We start from the raw sequence: 26,837 nt of genomic DNA, 5'->3' as shown, positions 1-26,837 counted from the left end.
ATAAGATACTTAGGAAAACACTCAATAAGAAATACAAAAAAATTTAAAGCATTTCTAAATAGCACAAAAATGTCAATTATCCCCAAATTAATATATACATTTAACATTAGTCCAATAAAATCAAGCCATGAAAGGCATGGAGGAAACTTTAATATACAGTGCTAAGGCAAAGAATCCAAATTGTAAAGACTATAAGACTATAAGGTTCCAACTATAGGACATTATGGAAAAGGCAAAACTAGGGGTACTATAAAAAGGTAAGTGGTTGCCAAGGGTTATTGGGTAAGAAGGGATGAACAGGCAAACCATAGAGGATGTTAGAGCAGTAAAACTATTCCACATGATACTGTAATGGTGAATAAATGTCTTTATACAATTGTCAAAGCCCAAAGAACATACCACACAAATGGAACACAACAATGCAAGATGTTATTAATAGGGGAAACTGGTCAATAGGGTGAAGAGGTATTTGGGAACTCTTTGTACTTTCTACTCATTTTTGTTGTGACCCTAAAACTCCTCTAAAAATAAAGTCTATTAGATGTTTTAAAGTTAGGAAGAATATTGCTAGAACAACCAGAAGTACTCTATTTACAAACTGTATAAGAAATGTTATTGTAACAAAATTAAATTTCTTGAATATAACAGCATTATGTTGGAAAATGCAGCTGTGATTCCTGTGGGGAGTCAAATTATATGCCCAACTTACTCAAAAACAAATTTAAAAAAATGAATGTATGCATAATGCAGAGAAATAAAGTAAATGCAGCGAATTGTTAACAATTAGCAAATCTAAGTTACAGATGTATGCCTTACACTATTCTTTGAACTTTTCTCAGGCTTCAACTTTAAAAAAAAAAAAAAAGTTAGAGGAAAATAATTGAATGCAGACACCAAAGTCACTATTCTCATTAAAAAACAAATGAACAGTCTATGGATTAAGAAGAGACAATGGTGAAAATATAAACATACTCCAAAACCTGCTACTGCTACTTACCCAAGTACAGTGCCAGTTTCTTGGTAATTTACTTGAATAAATTTGCCAAAACGACTTGAATTGTTATTATGAGCTGTCTTTGCATTTCCAAAGGCCTGTCGAAATAAACAGTTATTAATTTCATTTTAAAAAATGGAAAATCTTGCTTAGGTTGGCTCAAAGAGACAAAATGCAATTCTCCTTAACTTCAGACTCATATGGTTCAGGTAAAGTAAAAGAGAGCAGGGCGCCTGGGTGGCTCAGTTGTTAAGTGTCTGCCTTTGGCTCAGGCCATGATCCCAGGGCCCTGGGATCTAGTCCCACATCGGGCTCTCTGCTCAGCAAGGAGCCTGCTTCTCCGTCCCCCTCTTCCTCTGCCTGTTGCTCCCCCTGCTTGTGCTCTCTCTGTCAAATAAATAAACTCTTTAAAAAAAAAAAAAAGAGAGCAACTAATAGTTGAAATAAAACCAAGTAGAAAGTACTTCATGCTTTTCAGTAAAATAAATCTTAATTTTAAAAACTTAACACTCCTTAAAATAATTTAACTTTTACATTCGAGAGCCAGCAAGCTTCCTTAATATATTTCTATATTTTTTTAAATCTTGCTAAATTAAATAGGAGCTAGAAACAGAATAATTACATCAAAATAATTGCAATTTTAGAATAGTATAAATGAAATAAAATTTCACTATGTAATGTATTACACTTTATTACATCAACCTAAAACAAAGCTACAGTACTATTTTAAAAAGAATTAAAAATATATGTTGCCTAAATTGTTACCAAAGTATACACAATGCAATAAATACTACCCAGCATAAAGATAAACTAGTACATACATCAACACTGATAAATATGAAAACATTGTGACATGTGGAAAAAACCAGACTCAAGAGTACATACTGTACTATGAAATTTTAGAAAAGGCTAAGCAACAGTAACAAGAAGAAGATCCGAGTTGTCTGGGAATTGAGAAATGTGTAAAAGGGGCACAAGGAGTAATAAAAATATTCTATAGCTTCATTGTATGATAGTGGCTATATAAGTGTATATACATTTATCAAAAGTCATTGAACTATAAATTTTAAATGGCTTTACTGTACTGTAAGTTATATATCCCGATAACACTTCTTAAAATTGAAATTTAGAAGAATAATCCCTGGTTGAACTTACATATTCAACAACTTGAACGAATTTCCAAGACATAATGCTAAATGAGAGAAGCTAGTCTCAAAACTTTACTTACTGTATGATTCCATTTCTGTGACATTTTGAAAAAAACAGCAATGGAAATCAGACAAGGAGTTCCCATGAATTAGTATGGGAGGGAAGTAAGAGGATATGAAGATAAAGAATAGTGTGAAGGAGTTTCAAGAAGTAGTGGAACTTTTCTGTATTCAGATTGTATAGAGACAGTTACCCAAATTAATGTTTCAAAATTCATAAATTTTACTGAAATTTTAATTCTTTTTATAATTTAAATATCTCCTAAAAAAAAGTAAATAAAAAAATTAAGGCCCCAAAAAAGACCATTTCTAATATGTCAATCTGAAAATCTTCATCATAAGCCAGCCCACACTAAAAGGAACATTAAAGGAAGTCCTTCATGTAGAAGGAAAATATCATACTCAAATATGGATCAAGTACAGAATGGAGAACAGCAAAAATGGTAACTACAAAGGTAAATATATAAAGTATTTATTACTTAAATCTCTTGAAAAGATCACTGAAACTGAGGTCAGAGAAAATGATAAAGATCTCTGAAAATCCCCTCTTCTTCCTAAGAGAAATAAAACTAAAAAAAGTATCCAAATCGGGGCGCCTGGGTGGCTAAGTCGTTAAGCGTCTGCCTTCGGCTCAGGTCATGATCCCAGGGTCCTGGGATCAAGCCCCGCATCGGGCTCCCTGCTCCTCGGGAAGCCTGCTTCTCCCTCTCCCACTCCCCCTGCTTGTGTTCTCTCTCTCGCTGTGTCTCTCTCTGTCAAATAAATAAATAAAATCTTTAAAAAAAAAAAAAGTATCCAAATCAACTTTATGACAATTCTAGAAATTAACTAAAAGCTTACAATAATCCTTTGTAGGGGAACACTTAATCAAGGAAAACAGCTGAATCTCAGTAAGAAAAACAGACATTGTGGCATTTTAACTTACCCAATTGCCATCTCCCTCTCCCTAGCTCCATGCTGAAGAGAAATGCAACACTCTATAATTAGTCTGTTTCAAAGGCAGCCTAGAAGCCACTGAAGGATCAAAACAGGATTACAGCGAAAGCCCCATCCCACAGGTAACTGTCAGAATTTGAGCTATATGGCAATTCCCTGGAAAACCTCATTCAAAGGATTATCTTTACCTGACCTGACTTGGAGCTCACTCACAAGAGACAGCCTTTTCACCCATGTATGTTTGTTAAAAACAATCAGAGGCAACTGTTTAAACACTGCAACTGCCTAAGTTAGCAATAGGAGAATGAGGCAAAAAATGAGGTAACCAAACAACTTAAAAGGAAAACATAGGAATGACTTATACAAAAGGGGCATTTAAAGATCTGAAGCAGGGGCGCTTGGGTGGCTCAGTTGGTTAAGTATCTGCCTTCGCCTCAGGTCATGATCCCAGGGTCCTGGGATCCAGCCCCGAGTCAGGCTCCCTGCTCAGCAAGGAATCTGCTTCTCCCTCTGGCTTGTGCTCTCTCTCTCTCTCAAGTAAATAAATAAAATCTTAAAAAAAAAAATAAAGATCTGAAATATTCCAGGGAATGTAAAAGGTGTTTTACCTGTGCAGGACTGTGCACATGCCCAGAAATATACACATGCTCAGTAAAGAGTGGACATCTCTGGTTGATATTTAAGCTCTATGTAAATAGGAAATAAAAGGTAAGGCAGATTTGACAATTGCCTGGTTAAATGTTGACAAGTATCCAAGAAGCACACAGAACTTCACAGAAAAAAACTGGGAGCCTTATTGCTTCAGGACATTTAAAAAAAATCCTTGTCCAATTATTATCTGACCACTAAGCTAAATGAAGAAAGAATGTAAAGGCCTCACAGGAAAAAGAACAGACTTCACACACTTATTCCAAAGAAGTCATGGAACAACCAAACAGCAATAACAAAACCACCACCACAAACCCTGGGAGGAGGGAAAAATCTCATTTCCAGAACTATCACACTGTATTAATAAAATGGCCCACTTTTCACCAAAACATTATAAGACATGCAAAGAGGAAAGAAAGTATGGACCAGGAAAATTTTATAAAAGCAATAAACAGAAACTGTCCCTGACAAAGCCCAGATGTTGGACCTCCAAAGCCAAAACTCTGTATCAGCTATTTTAAATACTTTCAAACTAAAGGAAAGTATGAAAAAGATGCCTTAACAATAGAGAATATCAGTAAAGGGCTAGAAATTATAAAAATTCCATTATTGAAAAGTAGATTAACTAAAATGAAAAATTCATTGGAAGGGCTCCAGTAGAGACATAAACAAGTAGATAGAGTGGAAAACACAAAATGAGTATTTCAACAATGAAAGGCCCAATACTTCCCAAATTTCATGAAAAACACTAATCTACATATCCAACAACTTTCACAAACTCCAAGCATGAAAAACTAAAAAAGATCTGCACCTAGACAAATAATGATCAAATTGCTGAAAGACAAAGAGTAGTTCTTATATGGTCCTAGGGTCCTGGGATAGAGCCCCGCATCGGGATCCCTCCTCAACAGAGAGTCTACCTCTCCCTCTCCATCTGCCTCTCCCCCACTTGTGCTCTCTCTCTCTCAGATAAATAAAATTGTAAAAAAAAAAAAGAATAGTTCTTATAAGCAGCGAAAAGAGATGAAACACATACCATATAAAGGTTCCTCAATAAGCATAACACATAATTTCTCCAAATAAAACATTAAAAATTAAAGACAGTGGAGTTATATATTCAAATCACTGAGAAAAGCCTGTCAACCAAGAAATCTGTGTCCAGTAAAACTATCTTTCAAAATTAAAGGAGAAATTAAAACATTTAAATAAACAAAAATTGAAAGAATACATTCAGCAGATGGGCCTTACAAAAAATACTAAATGAAGTAATTCAAGCTGAAATGAAAAGACACTTGATAATAAAGCAAATCTATATGAAGAAATAAAGACCACAAGTAAAGGTAAATGTAAATACAAAACAGAGTATAAATATTTTGTTTGTAACTTTTTTTCTCCTACCTTGACCTGAAAGACAATTCCATAAAACAATAAATATAAATCTGCGTGTATGGATATACAATGTAGAAAAATATAATCTATATGAAAATAAAAGCATAAAGGAGGGAGAAAGGAACAGAGCTATACAGAAGAAAATTTTTGCATATTATTGAAATTAAGTTGGTGTTAAAGATACAAAAGTAGGGACCCGAAAGGCTACGTGCACCCCGATGTTTACAGCAGCAATGTCCACAATAGCCAAACTGTGGAAAGAGCCAAGATGTCCATCAACAGATGAATGGATAAAGAAGATGTGGTATATATATACAATGGAATATTATGCAGCCATCAAAAGGAATAAGATCTTGCCATTTGCAACGACGTGGATGGAACTGGAGGGTATTATGCTGAGCGAAATAAGTCAAACAGAGAAAGACATGTATCATATGACCTCACTGATATGAGGAATTCTTAATCTCAGGAAACAAACTGAGGGTTGCTGGAGTGGGGGGTGGGGTGGGAGGGATGGGGTGACTGGGTGATGGACACTGGGGAGGGTATGTGTTCTGGTAAGCGCTGTGAATTGTGCAAGACTGTTGAATCTCAGATCTGTACCTCTGAAACAAATAATGCAATATATGTTAAGAAAGAAAAAAAGAAGAAGAAGAATGTAGCAGCAGGGGAAGAATGAAGGGGGGGAAATCGGAGGGGGAGAAGAACCATGAGAGACGATGGACTCTGAAAAACAAACTGAGGGTTCTAGAGGGGAGGGGGTTGGGAGGATGGGTTAGCCTGGTGATGGGTATTGAGGAGGGCACGTTCTGCATGGAGCACTGGGTGTTATGCACAAACAATAAATCATGGAACACTAAAAAAAAAAAAAAAAGAAATTAAGTTGGTGTTAATCCAAACCCAATTGTTATGTTAATCGAAATGCTCAGGAATACCACTAAAAAAATAACCAAAAAACCCAAAAAGAGAGACAACAACAAAATTAAAATGATATGCTAGAAAACATCTCTTTAACATAACAGAAAGTAGTAATGGAAGAATACAAGACATAAAAAAAGCATATAAAAAAAAAAAAAACAAATGGCAGGTGAGCCTGGGCGGCCCAGTTGGTTGAGCATCTGACTCTTGATTTTGGCTCAGGTCATAACCTCAGGGTTGTGAGATCAAGCCCCACATCAGGCTCCATGCTGGGGGGAAGGCTGCACAAGATTCCCTCTCTCCCTCCCCCTCTGCCCCTTCCCCACCTCATGCACTCACTCTCTCTCAGAAAAGGAAAAAAAATAAAATAATAAAATTAAAAAATGGCAGACATTATGAGTAAATCCTACATTATGAGTAATTACATTAACTGTAAATGGATCAAACATTCCAGTCAAAAGATAGATAAATGGCAGAATAGATTTTTTTTTTTTAAGGATCCAACTCTATGCTTTCCCCAAGAGACATACTTCAGAGGTTCAAAGTCACAGACAAGTTCATAGTAGTTCTATATCTACTTTACCTACTTAAAAAATTGAAACTTTGTTTAAAACTTTCCTGCAAACTTATCAGATAAAGGGCTAGTATCCAAAAATCTATGAAGAACTCATCAAACTCAACATCCAAAAACCAAAAAATCCAGTCAAGAAATGGAAAGAAGACATGAACAGATATTTCTCCAAAGAAGATATACAAATGGCCAACAGACACATGAAAAAATGCTCAACATCACTTGACATCAGGGAAATACAAATCAAAACCACAATGAGATGCCACCTCACACCAGTTAGAATGGTTAAAATTAACAACTCAGGAAACAACAGATGTTGGTGAGTATGCAGAGAAAGCAGAAACCTCTTACACTGTTGGTGGGAATGCAAACTGGTGTAGCCACTCTGGAAAACAGTATGCAGGTTCCTCAAGAAGTTAAAAATAGAGCTACCCTACAACCCAGCAATGGCACTACTAGGTATTTACCCGAAGGATACAGTGATTCAAAGGGGCACATGCACCCCAATGTTTATAGCAGCAATGTCCACAACAGCCAAAATATGGAAAGAGCCCAGATGTCCATCAACAAATGAATGGATAAAGAAAATGTGGTATATGGGGCTCTGGGTGGCTCAGTTGCTTAAGCATCTGCCTGTGGCTCCGGTCATGATCCCAGTGTCCTGGGATTGAGCCCTGCATTGTCTGGGTCTCCCTCCCCCTGCTCTTGTTCTCTCTCTCTCTCTCTCCCTCCCTCTCAAATAAAAAATGTTACACACCCACACATATACACACACAGGAGTATTACTCAGCCATCAAAAAGAATGAAATCTTGTCATCTACAACGATGTGGATGGAACTATAGGGTATCATGCTAAGTGAAATAAGTCAGTCAGAGAAAGACAAATACCATATGATTTCACTCATATGTGGAATTTAAAAAACAAAACAGATGAACATAGGGGAAGGGAAGGAAAGATAAAATAAGATGAGAGTTGAGAGAGGCAAACCATAAGGGATGCTGAACTCTAGGAACAAACTGAAGGTTGCTGGAGGGGAGGTAGGTGGGGAGAAGGGCTAACTGGGTTATGGGCATTAAGGAGGGCACTTGATGTAATAAGCACTGGGTGGTATATGCAACTGATGAAGCACTAAACTATCTCTGAGCTAATAACTTAAAAAAAATTTTTAATAAAATAATAAAATTTTTTTAAAAACACCTTCCTGCAAAGAAAAACACAGGCCTAGACTGTTTCATATCAATTCTAACACAGATAGTCGGGGGAAAAAAGTTCTACACAAACTCCTCCAAAAATATAAGACATCCCAACTCATTCCCATGAGGCCAGAATTATCCTGAGACGGAAGGAAGAAAGGGAGGGAGGGAGGGAGGGAGGGAGGAAGGAAAAGAAAACTTATCAAAAATTCTAAACAAAATTTTAGCAAACCAAATCCAGTAATATATTAAAGGATAATACATCATGAAAAGTGGTGTTTACCCCAGGAATGCTGAAATGGTTTACCAATCAAAAATCCAGTGATATAACTCACCGTATTAACAAATTATTCTTTGTAAACCATATGACCATCTCAAATAGACACAGAAAAAGCATTTGACAGAATTCAACAACCATTCCTGATAAAAATTCTAAACAAAGTAGGAATAAAAGGGAATGGTCCTCAATCTAATAAAGAGCATCGACACAAAACCAATAGCTATTATCATACTTAATGTTTAAAGCTGAATGCTTTCCCCCTAAGACAAGAATGTTACTTTCACCACTTACATTCATATTGGCATAATCAGTGAAATCTGCAAGCAAAAAATATCCAGATTGGAAAAAAAGAAACAAAACTGCCTTTTTATTCATAAATATGATTTCTTATGTGGAAAATCCAATGAAAACTTTAAAAAAGCCAGAATATTTGTATCTAGCCAGTTTGTAGAATACAAGTCAAAGTGCCAATATCAACTATATCTCTATATATTAGGAACTAACAATTGAAAACTTAAATAACATTTATAAAAGCATCAAAAAATACTGACAAGTATAACTTACTATATATGTTAAAGTCCTCTACATTAAAAACAACAAAATACTACTGAGAGAAATTAGAGACGATCTTCATAAATGGGAAAATAAACTTGTTCATAAGTCAGATGACTTACTATTGTTAGCATATATCAGTTCTCTCCAAATTAAACTACAGATTTAACACTATCCCAATCAAAGTCCCAAAAAAACTTTTATAGGAAACTCACAATTTAGTTCTAAAATTCATATGGAAATGCAAAGGATAGAATATCCAAACTAAGCAAAAGAAGGATTAATACAACTAATTTCAAAAATTATTATAAAGTTACATAACAAAAGTAGCAAAACGCTATCATAAAGACGAATCAACAGAACAGAAGAGAGAATTCAGAAATAAACCCACATATATATGGACAATTTTTTGACAAAGACACAAAGGCACTAAGGTAAAGAAAAAAGTCTTTCAACAAAAAAGTCTTGAAACAAGTAGATATTCATAGGAAAACACTGGATCTGCGTGGCTTAGTCGTTAAGTGTCTGCCTTCAGCTCAGGTCATGATCCCGGAGTCCTGGGATCAAGCCCCACATCAGGCTCCCTGCTCAGCGAGAAGCCTGCTTCTCCCTCTCCCACTCCCCCTGCTCATGTTCCTGCTCTCGCGGTCTTTCTCTCTGTCAAATAAATAAATAAAAAATCTTTAAATAAAAACAAAAAACACTGGATCTATACCTTATACCATATATAAAATAAACTCAAAATGGATCACAGACCTGAATGCAAAACCTGAAACTATAAAACTAATGAAGAAAAAAAAAAAAACACAGAACATCTTTGCAACCATGGGTTAGTCAAACTTTTCTTAAATATGATACCAAAAGCACAATGCATAAGAGAAGGAAAAATGGCTAAATTGGACTTCATCAAAATTTAAAATTCTGCTCTTCAAAAGGTACTATTAAGAGCAAAACTGAGTGAATCTGAGCAAAGTTTCACCAAAGAGGTGAAAGATTTGTACAACGAAAACTGTAAGACACTCATGACAAAAACTAAAGAAGACACAAATAAATGGAAAGATATTCTGTGCTCATGGATTGGAAGAATTCACATTGTTAAAATGTCCACACTACCCAAAGCAATCTACAGATTCACTGCAATTCCTATCAAAATTCCAGTGGCATTGTTCACAGAAGCAGAAAAGACAATCCTAAAATCTGTAGAGAACCACAGAAGACCCCAAATAACCAAGGCAATCCTGAGAAAGAACCAAGCTAGAGGCATTACACTTTCTGATTTCAAATTTTATTAAAAGCTATAATAATCAAAACAGTAGAGTACTGCAAAAAATATATATATACAGATTAAAAAAAAAAAAAAAAACAGAATAGAGAGCCCAGAAATAAACCCACACATATATGGTCAATTAATTTGGGACAAAGGAGCCAAGAATATCCAATGGAGAAAGGATAGTCTCTTCAATAAATGGTGCTGAAAAAACTGGACAGCCACACGCAAAAGATTGAAACTGTATCCTTATCTTATACCATACACAAAAATCAAGTCAAAATGGATTAAAGACTTAAACATAAGACCTGAAACCATAATACCCCTAGACGGAAAGATACCAGCATTAGAGATGATTCTGGGGGAATGACACCAAAAGCAAAGTAAACAAAAGCAAATATAAACAAGTGGAACTACACCAAACCAAAAAATTTCTGTAGAGCAAAGGTAACCAACAACAAAATAAAAAGGCAACATATCAAATGGGAGAAAATACTGGCAAATCATATACCTGATAAGAGGTTATATCCAAAATATATTGGGAACTCAACTCAACAGCAAAAAAAACAAAAACAAAAAAACAAAGAACCCAAATAAAAAATGCGCATTCCTCATGTTTAAAAAAAAAAAAAAAAGGTATTTTTTTTCCTATAAAGATCTACAAATGGCCAAGAGGTATGAAAAGGAGCTCAACATCACTCATCGTTGTGGAAATGCAAATCAAAACCACTATGAAATAACACCTAATACCTGTTAGAATGGTTACTTTCCAAGAAAGAGATAACAACTGTTGGCAAGGATGTGGAGAAAAAGTAACCCGTGCACACTGCTCATGGAAATGTAAATTGGTGCAGTCACTCAAAAAAAAAAAAAAAAAAAAAACAGTATGCTGGTTCCTCAAAAAATTAAAAATAGAAATACCAGGGACGTCTGGGTGGCTCTACCAAACATTTTAAAAAGAATTAATACCTATTCTCATCAAACTATCCCAAAAAATACAAGAGGAAGGAAAGCTTCTAAATACATTCATGAGGCCAGCATTACCCTGATGCCCAAACCAAAAAAAGACAACACCCACACACAAAAAAACTACAGGCCAATATCCCTGATGAACATAGATGCAAACACCCTCTACAAAATATTACCAAACCACAACCACATACCACAATACATTAAAAAGATCATTCACCACGATCAAGTGAGACTTACTCCAAGGATGTAAGAATGGTTCAGTATTCACAAATCGATGTGATACACCACATCAACAAAACAAAGTATAAAAATCATATGATCATCTCAGTAGGTGCAGAAAAACCATTTGACAAAATTCAAATTCCACTGACAATACAAACTCTCAAAAAAGTGGGGTTAGAGGGCACATACCTCAACATAATAAAGACTATATATGAAAAACCTACAGCTAACATCATACTCAATGGTGAAAAACTGAGGGTTTTTCTTCTAAGATCAGGAACAAGACAAATATGTGCACTCTTGCTACTTTTATTCAACACAGTGTCAGAAGTCCCAGCCACAGCAATCAGACAAGAAAAAGAAATAAGAGGCATCCACATTGGTAAAGAAGTTAAACGATCACTATTTGCAGATGACATGATACTATACGTAGAAAATCTTAAAGACTCCACCAAAAAGCAACTAGAAGTAATAAACGAATTCAGTAAAGATGAAGGATACAAAATTAACACCCAGAAATCGGTAGCATTTCTATACCCTAATAACAAAGCAGCAGATGGAGAAATAAGAAAACAATACCATTTACTACTACCAAAAAGAAGAAAGGACCTAAGAATAAACTTAACCAAAAAAGTCAAAGATCTGTACTCCAAAATCATAAAATACTGATGAAAGAAATTGAAGATGACACAAACAAATGGAAAGATATTCCAGGCTCACGGACTGGAAGAATTAATATTGTTAAAATGTCTATATTATCCAAAGCAATCTACAGATTCAATGCAATACCTATCAAAATACCAAAAGCATTTTTTTAAAAACTAGAACAAATAACAGTAAAATTTCTATGGAACCAAAAAAGACCTGGAATAACCAAAACAATCTTTTTTTTTTTTTTTAAAGATTTTATTTATTTTTTGACAGAGAGAGAGACAGTGAGAGAGGGAACATAAGCAGGGGGAGTGGGAGAGGGAGAAGCAAGCTTCCCCCGGAGCAAGGAGCCCAATGTGGGACTCGATCCCAGGACCCTGGGATCATGACCTGAGCCGAAGGCAGATGCTTACCGACTGAGCCATCCAGGCACCCTAACCAAAACAATCTTGACAAAGAAAAACAAAGCTGGAGGTACCACAATTTCACATTTCAACATATACTACAAAGCTGTAGTAATCAAAACAGTATGGTACTGGCACAAAAAGAGACACAAAGATCAATGGCACAGAATCTCTTAGAGAGCCCAGAAATAAACCCACACTTATACAGTCAATTAATCAATGACAAAGGAAGCAAGAATATATAAGGGGAGACAATCTCTTCAATAAATGGTGCTGGGGAAACTGGACAGCTACACGCAAAAGAATGAAACTGACCACCTTGTAACACAAAAATAAACTCAAATTGGATTAAAACCTAAATATGAGACCTGAAACCATAAAAATCCTAGAATAGAACACAAGTAGTAATTTCTCTGACATTGGCCAAAGCAACATTTTTCTAGATATGTCTCATAAGGCAAGGGAAACAAAAACAAAACAAGCTATTGGGACCACACCAAAAAGAAAACAACAACAACTACTACAACAAAAACTTTCACACAGTGAAGGAAACCATCAACAAACAAAAAAACAACCTACTGAGAGGGAAAAATATTTGCAAATGATATATCTAATAAGGAGTTATCTAAAATATATTAAAAAAAACTTCTAGGGGCATCTGGGTGACTCAGTCGTTAAGCGTCTGCCTTCGGTTCAAGTCATGATCCCGGAGTCCTGGGATCGAGCCCCGCATCGGGCTCCCTGCTCGGCGGGAAGCCTGCTTCTCCCTCTCCCACTCCCCCTGCTTGTGTTCCCTCTCTCGCTGTGTCTCTCTCTGTCAAATAAATAAAAAATCTTTAAAAAAGCAAACTCTACAACACCAAAAAAATAAATAATCCAATTAAATTGGGCAGAGGACCTGAATACATACCGATGGCCAACAGACACATGAAAAGATGATCTATATCACTCATTATCAGGGAAATGCAAATCAAAACCATAATGAGGTATTACCTTACACCTGCTAGAATGGCTATAATCAAAAACACAAGAAATAACAAGTGTTGGCGAGGATGTGGAAAAAAAGGAACCCTTGTACACTCTTGGTGGAAATTTAAATTGGTACAGCCAATATGGAAAATAGTATGGAGGTTCCTCAAAAAATTAAAAATAGAAATACCATATGATCCAATAATTCCACTACTGGGTATTTACCCAAAGAAAACGAAAACACTAATTCAAAGAGATATAGAGATATATGCACTCCTATGTTTACTGCAGCATTATTTACAATAGCCAAGATATGAAACAACCTAAGTGTTCATCAACAGATGAATGGATAAGGAAGATGTGGTGTGTATATACAAAGGGATATTACACAGCCATAAAAAAGGATGAGATCATGTCATTTGAGACAACATGGATGGACCTAGAGGATAGTATGCTAGGTGAAATAAGTCAGCCTGAGAAAGAAAAATACCATATGATTTCACTCGTAAGAATCTAGGGGGAAAAAATAAATAAATAAATAAATAAAAAGCAGAATCAAACCTATAAATAGAGAACAAACTGATAGTTCCCAGAGAGGTACGGGTGGGAGGTTGGGCCTAATGGGTGAAGGGGAGTGAGAGATACAGGCTTCCACTTATGGAATGAATAAACCATGGGAATAAAAGGCACAGCATAAGGAATATAGTTAATGATATTGTAACAGCATGTATCAGGATAGATGGTAGGTAACTTGTGGTAAACACAGCACAGTATTATAAACGTGTGGAATCACTAAGTTGTACACCTGAAACTAATATAGCATGTCAATTATACTTAAAAAAAAAAAAAAGAGGTGGTTAAATCTGGGAGAAAATGTGTGCAAACACATATGTGATAAAGGACTTACCCACTACACAAAAAACTTTCAAAACACAGTAAGAAAACACAGTAAAAAGTTGGACAATAAATTTTGACAAACATTTCACCAAAGAAGATATGTAAAAGGCAAATAAACACATGAAAATGTGCTCACAGCGTTAATCATTATAGAATGCAAATTAAAACCTCAATGAGATACCACTATATATATATATGTGAATGGCTAAAATTTAAAGGAATGACTCTATCAAGGATTAGCAAGGATGTGGAGTAACTGGAACTGACACACACTGCTGGGTGAGAATATAAAATGGTGGGTACAATCACTTTGGAAAAATTTGGCAGTTTCTTAAAAAGTTAAGCATATACCCTATCATATGACCTAGTCATTCCACTCCTAGGTATTTACCCAAAAAGAAACGTATGTCCACACAAAGACTTACAGAGTTTTATATGTAATAGCCAAAAACTAGCAACAACCTAGATATCCATTAACAGGTGAATGGATAAACAAAGTGTGGTACACCCAGACAGTGGAATTCTACCTAAGCAAAAGGAATGAATTACTGACACATACAACAACATGGATGAATCCTGAAATAATTATACCAAGAGAAGTCAAACATAAAAGAGTACATAATAAATGATTCCATTTATATAAAAATTAGTTTGTAGAAAATACAAACTAATCTATAGTGACAAAGTAAGTGGTTTCTTGTAGATGACTGAGCTGGAAAGGGTTAAGAGAGGAATTACAAAGAGATATGAGGAAACTTTAGCGATAATGGATATATTCAGTATCTTGACTGTGGTGGTGGTTTAACTATTATGTATACATGTCAAATTTTATCAAATTGTACATTTTCAATATGTACAGTTTAATATATCTCAATTATACCTCACAAAATCCCTTTTAAGAAATAAGTAATATGAGGCACCTGGGTGGCTCAGTTGGATAAGCATCTGACTTCAGCTCAGGTCATGATCTCAGGGTCCTGGGATTGAGCCCCACCTTGGGTTCCCTGCTTAGTGGGGAGTCTGCTTGCCCCTCTCCCTCTGCCCCTCCTCCCATTCATACGTGCACACTCTCTCTCTCTCAAATAAATAAAATCTTTAAAAAAAAAAAAAGTAACATTACCTTTTCCTTTCATCTCTAAAACAAAAATGGTGTATTCTCTATCCTTTCCACCTTTGGTAAATTACTTCTAAAACATTATAGAACTAAATTTTTTCCCCATATTCTTTACATTTTCAAACTTAACTCTTAGAATTCAATACTAGGCACAGATGCTAAAGTTACAAGGATATAAATATATTGATAAGAGTATTTTCCCCAAGAATGAAGGGAGGGAAATCGGAAGGGGAGACGAACCATGAGAGACGATGGACTCTGAAAAACAAACTGAGGGTTCTAGAGGGGAGGGGGGTGGGAGGATGGGTTAGCCTGGTGATGGGCATTAAAGAGGGCACGTTCTGCATGGAGCACTGGGTGTTATACACAAACAATGAATCATGGAACACTACATCAAAAACTAATGATGTAATGTATGGTGATTAACATAACAATAAAAAATTAAAAAAAAAAAAAGAGTATTTTCCCCAAACACCTAATTCCACAACCCAATTACAGACAGGAGTCCTGCCCCTGCTATTTCCCTTTACAGGGGGATACATATGACCCCAATCATCTCCTTCTTTATCACTATTACCCAAAAACACCTTTGAAAAAACAATGCCACTGTCACACTTTTAAACTTCCACACTGCCTTTTTTGCTTTCCATCTTCCATTTTTCCTTGGTAACTAAAAATGATGTCTATACTTCTAGTTTCATTTTCTCACATCTACCAAATTTTTACTTTTTATTTTTCAAAGATAAACATGTCAGAGTGTATCAGTTTATACCTTATAAACATACAAGAGTAAGAAAAGTATTTCTACGCACTTACCTCAAGTACTGGTCCAGCTCCAAGAATAATTTGTTCCACTCCACTGGCAAATCCCTTCTGACTGAGAGCAGTAAGGTGGTGAATAAGAAAGTTTGTGCTTTGAGTCTTCCCAGAACCACTCTCTCCTGAAATCACGATGCACTGATTCTTTTTGCGCTGAAGCATGGCATGATAAGCTACATCAGCCACAGCGTAAATGTGGGGCTCCAGTTTTCCCAATTGGTGGTTATCATACATTTTGACATATTTGGGATTATAAATAGGAAGAAACTTGAATGGGTTAATAACTATTAGAATACTGCCAACATAGGTATAAATTTTTTCATGCTTAAAGCGATTTCTTAGGTTTTCTAAAAGCGTTTTCTCATTCAAATCAGGTAAGCTACATAAATCATCAAAGTCTTTCTGTTGAGGCTGTGGAAGAAAACCCCGTTCCATCATCCTGCGGCGTTCTTCTGTTACCCGTAGCCATGACTGCAGACTACCATAATGGATTGATCCATCAAGGTTTTTTTCTCTCAGAAGAAAGCGATAGTCTTCTCCACTCAGGCGATTTTCCAGAGCCATCCGGGGCCACAACATCATTCGCTGAACTGGACAATCTGTTGGATTGAGTATCCATTCTTCTCCACCAAATTCCTTTACTTCTGCAAGAACATAACATTTCGTTTTGTCAAGATGAAGTCTGTTTATAAGAGCGTCAATCACCTCAGCAGCTGTGGAGTTTTTTCTGGCAGGAATTGGACAGTAGATAGTCCCTTCTGAAATTGTCCCAGGATATATATGTAATGTATGTTCATTATCCTCAAAGCGTCGTCTTCCTCCATCATTTATATTCATATTGGACCCTGTCCCATCAGCATGGATAGTATGTGTTCAAGACCGTGCAAACCATTTTCGTGGCAAAAGAACTGTAACATAAAAAGTGTGAAACATTTAGAAATCATATTACACAATCTTCACTTTCTGATGCTCAAGAAAGAAAGACTTAAATCATTTCATTACATCTTTTAGAACATAAAATCCTAACTCTTAATCTAGAAACAGTCCTGAAAACAGTCTCCTCAAGACCACATATTACATTTTATTGTCCAAATCTGGACACTTTCTAAAACAGCAACCTGCCAAAGATTTTTTCCATGTTTTATTATACTAATAATTTAAAATCCAGAGTGCAAATAAAAATTATTTTGTCCTCCACTATCTCAAATGTTTCTGAAGTACCTGAGATTGTGGAGTCAAGTTCTTTCTTTATATATGAAGAGCCTCAGCAAAGCGGAATTAAAATGGGCAGAATAATCATGCAAATCTAATCACTCTGCATCCAAAAGCTCTTATGAATAAAGAAACAAGAAAGAATGCCATCAATGAAGCCAAATTTTGTGAAATTAAAAACAGTAAGAAGATGAAATTAACAACACAGGAAACAACAGGTGTTGACGAGGATGCAGAAAAAGAGGAACCCTGTTACATTACTAGTGGGAATGAAAACTGGAGCAGCCACTCTGGAAAACAGTATGGAAGTTCCTCAAAAAGTTAAAAATAGAACTACCTTATGATCCAGCACTACTAGCTATTTACCCAAAGGATACAAAAATACTAATCAAAGGGATACATGCACCCCAATTTTATAGCAGCATTATTAACAATAGCCAAATTATGGAAAGAGCCCAAATGTCCATTGACTGATGAATGGATAAAAACAGGTGGTATGTATGTGTGTGTGTATAATGGAATATTATATATATATATATATATATATATAAAATATATATATATTACATATAATAATATATATATATTACATATATATATTACATATGTTATATTATATATATATAATTATATATATATCACATATTCCTATATATATATTCCATATATATCTATAATGGAATATTAGCCATAAAAAAGAATGAAATCTTGGGGCATCTCGGTGGCTCAGTCGGTTAAGTGTCCAACTCCTCATTTCGGCTCAGGTCATGATCTCAGGGTCCTGAGATCCAGCCCCGAGTCTGGCTCCCCACTCAGCAGGAAGTCTGCATGAGATTCCCTCCATGTCCCTCTTCCCCTCCCCCCACTCATGCACATTCTCTAAAATAAATAAATAAATCTTTAAAAAAAAAAAGGAATGAAATCTTGCCATTTACAACAACATGGATAGAGCTAGAGAGTATTATGCTAAGTGAAATAAGTGAGCCAGAGAAAAAAAAATACCACATGATTTCACTCATGTGGAATTTAAGAAACAAAACAAATAAACATGGAGGGGGGAAAGAGAGGCAAACCAAGAAATAGACTCTTAACTATAGAGAACTTATGGTTACCAGAGGCAGGGGGGCGGGGGTTACTTAGGTGATGGGAATTAAGGAGGGCACTTGTGATGAACACTGGGTGTTGTATGTAAGTGTTGAACCACTAAAATCTACAACTGAAATGAAAGTTACACTGTATGTTAACTGAAATTTAAATAAAAACTTGAGGAAAAAAAACAGAAGATGAGATCAAATAAACAGAAAAACTAAACTAGATGAAATTATAACTAAAAGAATAATAAGAGAAAACTGCTATAGAATAGAATTTCAAGGACTTTTGCGCTCTGACTCTCCACCTCCCCTAAGTGGTGAGTTAAGGCAGTCAACAATAAGATCCTGCCACTGGCTTGCTGAACAAAGCTGATAAAATTATACAGCAAAATACTATTATAAATTTTACTCAACCTTCCCTTTTCCTTCAAGGCTACTTTTTTATCTAACTTTATTTCAGTCCTTTCAAATGTTCTGCATATCCTTCTCAAACCCCACATACATAACACCTCGAGACTGATTTCAACTTTGGTAACTCACTGAGAAAATAGTGCCTTTTCCAACTCAAAATGTATTTCTATTTTCATCTCATCTCTGCTTTTCCATTCCAGTTTACACAGAAAATAATATTCCACATCCTTTCCAGGGCTAATAAAACCTATTTCTTATCATCTCCATCAGTAACTTACCCATCAAAAAAACCATTCTCATGTGTCATCACTCTTTCCCTTTTTAGTTTATTTCACCCTTTAACATATAAAGATGCCATGTTATTTTTATATTTTTTTATTATTTTTAAAGATTTTATTTATTTATTTGAGAGAGAGTGAGAGAGAGCATGAGCAGAGTGAAGGGCAGAGGGAGAAGCAGGCTCCCTGCTGAGCAGGGAGCCCAATGTGGGACTCGATCCCAGGACTCCAGGATCATGACTTGAGCCGAAGGCAGAAACTTAACCAACTGAGTCAACCAGGTGCCCCGCCATGTTATTTTTTAAAAATACTTTCAGTTACTTCTTTCTCATACTACTGCATATTTGTCCAAGTCCTCAAATGAAGAAACTTTGTTTCTTGCCTTTTTCCTAGATTATCTTTCAAACACAGAGAATATTATGGAACATATAAAAAGCAGTCATATACATGAAAAAATGCTCAACATCACTTGACATCAGGGAAATACAAATCAAAACCACATGAGATACCACCTCACACCAGTCAGAATGGCTAAAATTAACAACTCAGGAAACAACAGCTGTTGGCGAGGATGTGGAGAAAGCAGAACCCTCTTATACTATTGGTGGGAATGCAAACTGGTGTAGCCACTCTGGGTAACAGTATGCAGGTTCCTCAAGAAGTTAAAAATAGAGCTACCCTACAACCCAGCAATGGCACTACTAGGTATTTATCCAAAGGATACAAACAGTGATTCGAAGGCGCACATGCACCCCAATGTTTATAGCAGCAATGTCCACAATAGCCAAAATACGGAAAGAGCCCAGATGTCCATCAACAGATGGAACGGATAAAGAAGATGTGGTGTGTGTATATATATACACACAATGGAATGTGGTATACAAACACACACACACACAGACACACACTGGAATATTACTCAGACATCAAAAAGAATGAAATCATGGGCACCTGGGTGTCTCAGTTGGGTAAGTGTCTGCCTTCGGCTCAGGTCATGATCCCAGAGCCCTGGGATCTGGCCAAGTCAGGCTCCCTGCTCAGTGAGGAGTTTGCTTGTCCCTCTCCCTCTGCCCCTCCTCCTGCTCATGCTCTCTCTCTCAAATAAACAAAATCTTTTTAAAAAATATTTAAAAAAAAAATTTTACTTACTTATTTGACAGAGAGAGAGAGCACAAGCAGGGGAGCAGCAGGCAGAAGGAGAGGCAGGCTCACCGCTGAGCATGGAGCCTGATGTGGGACTCGAGATCCCAGGACCCTGAGATCATGACCTGAGCTGAAGGCAGCCACTTAACCAACTGAGCCACCCAGGCATCCCTCAGATAAGTAAGATCTTAAAAAAAAAAAAAGATGAAATCTTGCCATTTGCAATGACATGGATGGAACTGGAGGGTATTATGCTAAGTGAAATAAGTCAGTCAGAGAAAAACAAATACCATATGATTTCACTCATAGTGGAATTTTAAGAAAAGAAGAGATGAACAAAGGGGAAGGGAAGGAAAAATAAGATGAAAATTTAGAGAGAGGCAAACCATAAGAGATGCTGAACTCTAGGAAACAAACTGAGGGTTGCTGGAGGGGAGATGGGTGGAGGGGATGGGGTAACTGGGTGATGGGCATTAAGGAAAGCATTTGATGTAATGAGCACTGGGTGTTCTATGAAGCTAATGAATCATTAAAGTCTACCTCTGAAACTAATTAAAAAAAAAAAGCAGTCATATATCTACCACCCAATTCAACAAGTTTGAAAACTGCTGCTATAACTCCAGATCAGTTTATAAACAAAATATTGAAGATATAAAGCTCTTTCCTTTGCTCTGCAGAGATAACCACTATCCTAAGCTTGATATTCCCATACACATTTCTATATTTTTATTACATATGTGGGTCTCCATAAATTATAGATAGTACTGTTTCACTTTTTTTTTTAAAGATTTTATTTATTTGAGAGAGAGAGAGCACAAGCAGGGGGAGTGGCAGAGGGAGAAGCAGGCTCCCCGCTGAGCAGGGAGCCCGATATGGGACTCTGTCCCAGGACCCTGGGATCATGACCTGAGCCGAAGGTGGACGCTTAACCAACTGAGCCACCCAGGCATCCCACTGTTTCACTTTTTTAAGTTTTAAAATATGGTGTCATATCATATTTAATAGTCTGCATCTCACATTATTTTTTGTTTATAAATGCTGATGCATGTAAAAGTTCATTAACTGCCAAAAAATATGCCATTGGATGTAGGTTCATTAATTGTAACAAAGGTACCACAGAGTGGGGGTGGTGGGATGTTGATAATGGAGGAGGCTTTGCATATGTGGGGGCAAACATAGGGTCTGGATCTTCTGTTCAAATTTGCTGTGAACCTAAAACTGCTCTAAAAAATTAAGTATTTTTTTAAATACCACAATTTATCAATCTACTGTCCTTCTAGCAAACACTTGGAATGTTTCCAGTATTACACTATTAAAGCAATGCTGCAGTTCACATATATGTCTCTTCTTGTGCCTTTGCTGGGCTTTACACCTAGGAGTGGAATTGTATTAACAAAATACTCTCCAAAGTAGTTGTGCCAACTGTGTCACAGCCTGTGTCGAAAGTGCTCATGTTTCTCTGCCTCCTTACCAATAAAAGTTAGTATCGTCAGACTTGAGTTTCTGCCAGCGTTAAGTGCCAAAAAGTATCTCATTACTTTAATTTGCATTTCCCTGATTACTAGTGTGACAAGTGCAACACTTATCCTATCATCTGTCATTTCGACTATGTTGCTTACTCATTTCTGGTCTTTGAGTTACCTTTTATTGGTTTGAATGAGTTTTTCATATATCCTGGATATTAATTTTCAGTTAAATGTGTGACGAATATCTCCTACCAATCAGTGCCTTAGCTTTCTATTTTGTTTACCTTTTGTTGCAGAGAAGTTTTTATTTTTAATAACCAAATTTATCAATCCTTTACAGGTTATGATTTCTTTTTTAGTAAATTACAGTAACAATAACTACAGTTAGCTCTGTGTGTTTATTTGTACTAGTCATTTTTCTAAGCATTTCACATGTTTTATTTCTTACAATTCCTCTCTGAGGGCTGTTTTGTTGTTGTTTTGAGAGAGCACATGCATGTGAGAGAGAGAGCGTGCAAGCGAGTGGGGGGGCAGGGGGAGAGGGAGAGAGAGAGTCCCAAGCAGACTCCATGCCCAGCACAGAGCCCGACTTGGGGATCAATTCCACTACCCTAAGATCATGACCTGAGCCGAAATCAGGAGTTGGACGCCTAACCAACTGAGCCACCCAGGCATTCCTCTGAGGGTTTTTCATCATCATCATCATCATTTTACAAATGAGAAAACATAGAAAAATTACGTAACTTGCCCAAAGTCATAACCAGAATATGATAAAGTTGCGATCTGAAGCAGGCAGTCTGGCTCCAACGCCTACATAGCATTATCTCCTGGTATAGTTTTTTAAAATCCCTCTTCATCCTGAGGACGTGAAGTTATCTTTCTGTATTTTCTTCTAGAAGGCCTAAATTGTTCTTTTCTCATTTACATATTTAATCCATATAGAATTTATTTTCATAGGGCTCTTAACCAACTGAGCCACCCAGGCGCCCTTCATAGGGCTCTTAATTGTTTTCATGCCAATTCAGATTAACAATTTTAGTGGCACCACAATCAAGAGTCCAATCTTTCCCCTCTGATTTATAATGCCACCTTTGTCATGTAGCAAATTCCATATAAGTATCAATGTGTTCTGGGTTCTGTATTCTCTTCCACTAGTCTATCTGCCCATCCCTGAACCTATCTTAGTTACTACAGCTCCATAGTAAGTTTTGATATCTGGAGGGCATATCACTTCAATTTGTTCTTCTTTAATGTTACTTTGACTTTTTACCATAAGAATTTTAAGATCAGGATGTCCACTACCATGCAAAAACCTTCTGACATTTTGATCAACACTACACTGATTTCATAGATTGATACTGGAAAACAGACATCCGATTTATCAACTTCCCATTTATCAACATCATGCTGTTGTTTTAAATTACACTAGCTTTCACTTATAAAATTTCTGTCATTTTCATATCCACCTGATCTTTTTCTACCTTAATGCCATAACTGTTTTAATTTAAGGGATATTACTCATCTCCTTGAAAATACTAAATATAAAATTTGATATTTTCAGACTAGTATTTTAATGTCATCCAGAATAAACTACTCTTAGGATTTTATTTCATATTTTCAGCATTAGATGGCCTAATTTGTTTGAAAATTTAGATTTACAGGTATACTTTCTGATGGAAATTTGGTTTTTCATACATTTACTGAGAACCTACTACTTATTTTTTTTTTTTAAAGATTTTATTTATTTATATGACAGAGAGAGAGACAGCGAAAGAAGGAACACAAGCAGGGGGAGTGGAAGAGGGAGAAGCAGGCTTCCCGCCGAGCAGGGAGCCCGACGCGGGGCTCGATCCCAGGACCCCGGGTTCATGACCTGAGCCAAAGGCAGACGCTTAATGACTGAGCCACCCAGGCGCCCCTACTATTTACTTTTTTTAACATAACCACAATACCATTAATCACACCATCAAAAATTAACAATATTTAGTATTACTGGTCAGGATTCAATTTCACCAGTTATCTCATAAATATTTTTCTTACAGTTGGTCTGCTCAAATGAGGAGATCTGTCCTGCACTAACATTAAGGATATGCTTTGAGATGGCAGGTTCCTAGTTGAAAAGCTGTTTGTATTCCCCTGAATCCCTAGGTATAAGAAGGCTTCATATAAACTGTGGTTTCTGGCAGCAGTCAGCAGCAAAGCTACTCCTTACAGCCAAGCAGGATAGGCCCTGCATTACTCCAGTAGATGCACTGCATAACTATAGTCTGATTCCTAAGGTGTACAATAGGGCAGGCCCTAGAACTAAACTCAGAAGTATCTTTTTTAACAGAAGAGCCCTTATCCATCCTGGCCCATGATTTCCAACGATGAGCCCAATTCCAACACCACCTCCCTGTTACGTCAAAGAAACCCAACCTCAGCTGCTTTACCTTCAGGGTCCCAGCCACAACCCTACTCACTAGTTTGTGTTCTACTGCTTTTCTGAAACACTGAAATGCTTATCGTTTTTGCGCCCCATTTATGTCAATTTGGTTTTCTCTTTTTACCTTATCAATCATTGCTTTGTGTTTGGGAAAGAGGGGTTGCCTCACGATATCACTCATAAATAATCTTGATGGCAAGCCATTAGTGTTTATCAAAATCATCTGGGCAATGTTTTAAAAATATACATTTCTAAGCCCAATAATGGCTCTGAGGTTGGGAAATCTATGCAGTTCTGTTGTTGCTTGTCCAAAAAATAGTATTTGAGAATCAATGGTTTATATTTCCATTCTTCTACCACTCTTCCCACATAGCAAGCTCTGCCAATATTATTTGAAAATGTCACCAATTATCATAAACTTGCCAAATCCAAAGGCCTCTTCTGAATCCTCATCTTAACATGCCACACTATAGCATTTAACCTAGAAAGCCATCTTCTCATTCTTGAAACTGTCCTCACATGGCAATTATTTTTCTTGTAATCTTCCTGATAGGCTCACTCCTTTTCTGACTCACTCTTAGAGCTCCTTTTCCATGACCTCACTTTCCAAAAAAAAAAAAATCTCCCAGTTTCTGGTCTCATCCCAGTGTTCTTCTACCTGGATGACTTTACCTAATCCTCTATCTGTAATTTATATCATTACCTGTTATCTATGGAAGTTTCTGTACTACAATGACAGACCATATGGTTCACAAAGCCAAAAATGTTTACTAGGTTGCCCTTAAAGAAAAAGGTTGCTGACCCCTATTCTAGGGTAACCACTAAAAAAAAATAGAAAAAAAGTATAACTTCTCAATTAACAGTGTGAAAAAGAAGGAATGATTAAAAAATAATCAATTCAAAAGAAGGCAAGAAAGGAGGGGGGTCCTAGAGTTAGAACAGATGGAACAAATACAAAGCATATATCAGTAACTATACTAAATGTAAATGCTCCAGTTAAAAGACAAAGATTGCCAACAGATTTTTAAAATCCAACTATATGCAGTATTCAATAGACACACATCTATGAGGATACAAGATCTGAGAGTTAAAAAAAAAAAACACTTATGTATACCATGTAAATTCTAGACAAAAAAGTTGGTATAATCAAAATCGCATCAAGCAAAATTAAAAAAAGAAGTTTAGGGGCGCCTGGGGGGCTCAGTCATTAAGCGTCTGCCTTCGGCTCAGGTCATGATCCTAGGGGCCTGGGATCGAGCCCCGCATCGGGCTCCCTGCTCAGCAGGAAGCCTGCTTCTCCCTCTCCCCCTGCTTGTGTTCCTTCTCTCGCTGTCTCTCTCTGTCAAAATAGATAAACGGAATCTTTAAAAAAAAAAAAACAGAAGTTTAGTTAAATATCTCTTAGGTCCCTTTTAACCCTTTAACACTGTAATTCTAGGTTTAAGCCTGAGACAAAAGTCTCTGGATATTATTGGTGACTCTGAAAAGTAGGAAGTAAGAGGTTAAGGAAGGAGTGGCAGAAGATAGATTGGCAAGTAAGTAAACTAGTGGAGAATGGTCAAATCTGCTACAAAGAAAAAAAAAAAGAAGTATGAGTGAGAGGCACCTGGGTGGCTCAGTTGGTTAAGCAACTGACTCTTGATTTTGGCTCAGGTCATAATCTCAGGGTCATGAGATAGAGCCCAACATCAGGCTTAGCACAGAGTCTGCGTGTCCCTCTCCAGAGCTCTGTTCTTTCCCCTACTTGCTCTCCCTCCTCCCTATCGCTCTCTCTCTCTCTCTCAAATAAATAAATAAAATCTTTAAAGAAAAAAAAAGTATGAGTGAATCATTTATAAGTTAGAGGGCTTGGGAGCACGTCTTTATGGCTATCAATAGAATCAAGTAGAGAAGCAGAAACTGAAAACTTAAGAAAATGCTAATGATAAGCCAAGGTTCTTTGTAAGCAAGACTAAATGAGATTTAGGTCAAAGGTGGACAGGTGCCTCTCTCAGAAACTATAAAACACACTATTTCTTTCTCTTCAAGAATTTAAAAAAAAAAAAAAAAGAAGTTGAGAAGCGGCTTTTTAGGTAAGATGTGACATAAGTGCACGTTAGCTGATCTTCATCATTAGATATTATATAGAGGCCCAGTTTTACCTATAGTAGGTCAATGCCAAGTAAAAGTCCAATTGGGTGCTGAGAGAAAATACATTTTCTGGTATTTCAACTAAGAAAAGGCGATGAAAGAAATTATAACACACTATAACACAGGTACATGGACAGCTAACCAGTTTAGCCTAGCCCTTTTTCTAGTGAAAGTACAATACTGTGTTTGCCTTTGAAGAACTACCTCCCTTGTCATTTGACACAGTTTGAATGGACTGACCTCATCCCCCAGTTAGGGGGGAAGGGTAGTATTAGTCGTGACCCAGGCCCAGCCCATCAGTTTATTCATTCCCCCTAGCAACAGTAGTTGCTCACTGAAATTCCATACTGGAACTTTGCTGCAACTCTTAGGAAAGAAGCATTTTCTTTTCTACTGGGCTGGTTATCTGGAAAGATGTAAATCTAGAACTGTTCACAGCCATCTTTCCTGAATGCACAGAAGCCTCTACGCAGCAAAAGAAAATTAACAAATACGTATAGCAAAGCCTTATCAACATTGTTTGGGCCCCTGAATCTAGCTGTGCCTCAAACTCCGCCACTGAACTTTCTCATTAAGTATGACAAGCAATTCTTTTTATCCTGAGCCACTCTGAGTTGGATTTCTGTTCTCTACAATCAAAGGAACCCACTACAATAGGTAGCATTTCAGTGCAATA

At 36.6% G+C, this 26,837-nt stretch overlaps 1 protein-coding gene across 6 annotated transcripts in view; it reads right to left on the bottom strand.

Annotated features, from left to right (window-relative positions):
- The window catches only part of MYO9A (myosin IXA), a 276,785-nt gene that overhangs the window by 215,645 nt on the left and 34,303 nt on the right, over positions 1 to 26,837 (bottom strand). For all 6 annotated transcript variants that reach the window (XM_078079137.1, XM_078079139.1, XM_078079138.1 and 3 more), the window contains exons 2-3: positions 16,003 to 16,913; positions 998 to 1,092 (exon numbers count right to left, since the gene is read on the bottom strand). In XM_078079137.1, coding sequence (XP_077935263.1) covers positions 998 to 1,092; positions 16,003 to 16,842 — 935 coding nt within the window. In that variant the 5' untranslated portion in view covers positions 16,843 to 16,913. The remainder of the gene's footprint in view (positions 1 to 997; positions 1,093 to 16,002; positions 16,914 to 26,837) is intronic.

Source organism: Halichoerus grypus, chromosome 8 (genome assembly GCF_964656455.1).
Source record: "Halichoerus grypus chromosome 8, mHalGry1.hap1.1, whole genome shotgun sequence".
NCBI lineage: Eukaryota > Metazoa > Chordata > Mammalia > Carnivora > Phocidae > Halichoerus > Halichoerus grypus.
Note: the sequence above shows the minus strand (reverse complement) of the source record. Positions and strands in the feature narration are given on the sequence as shown.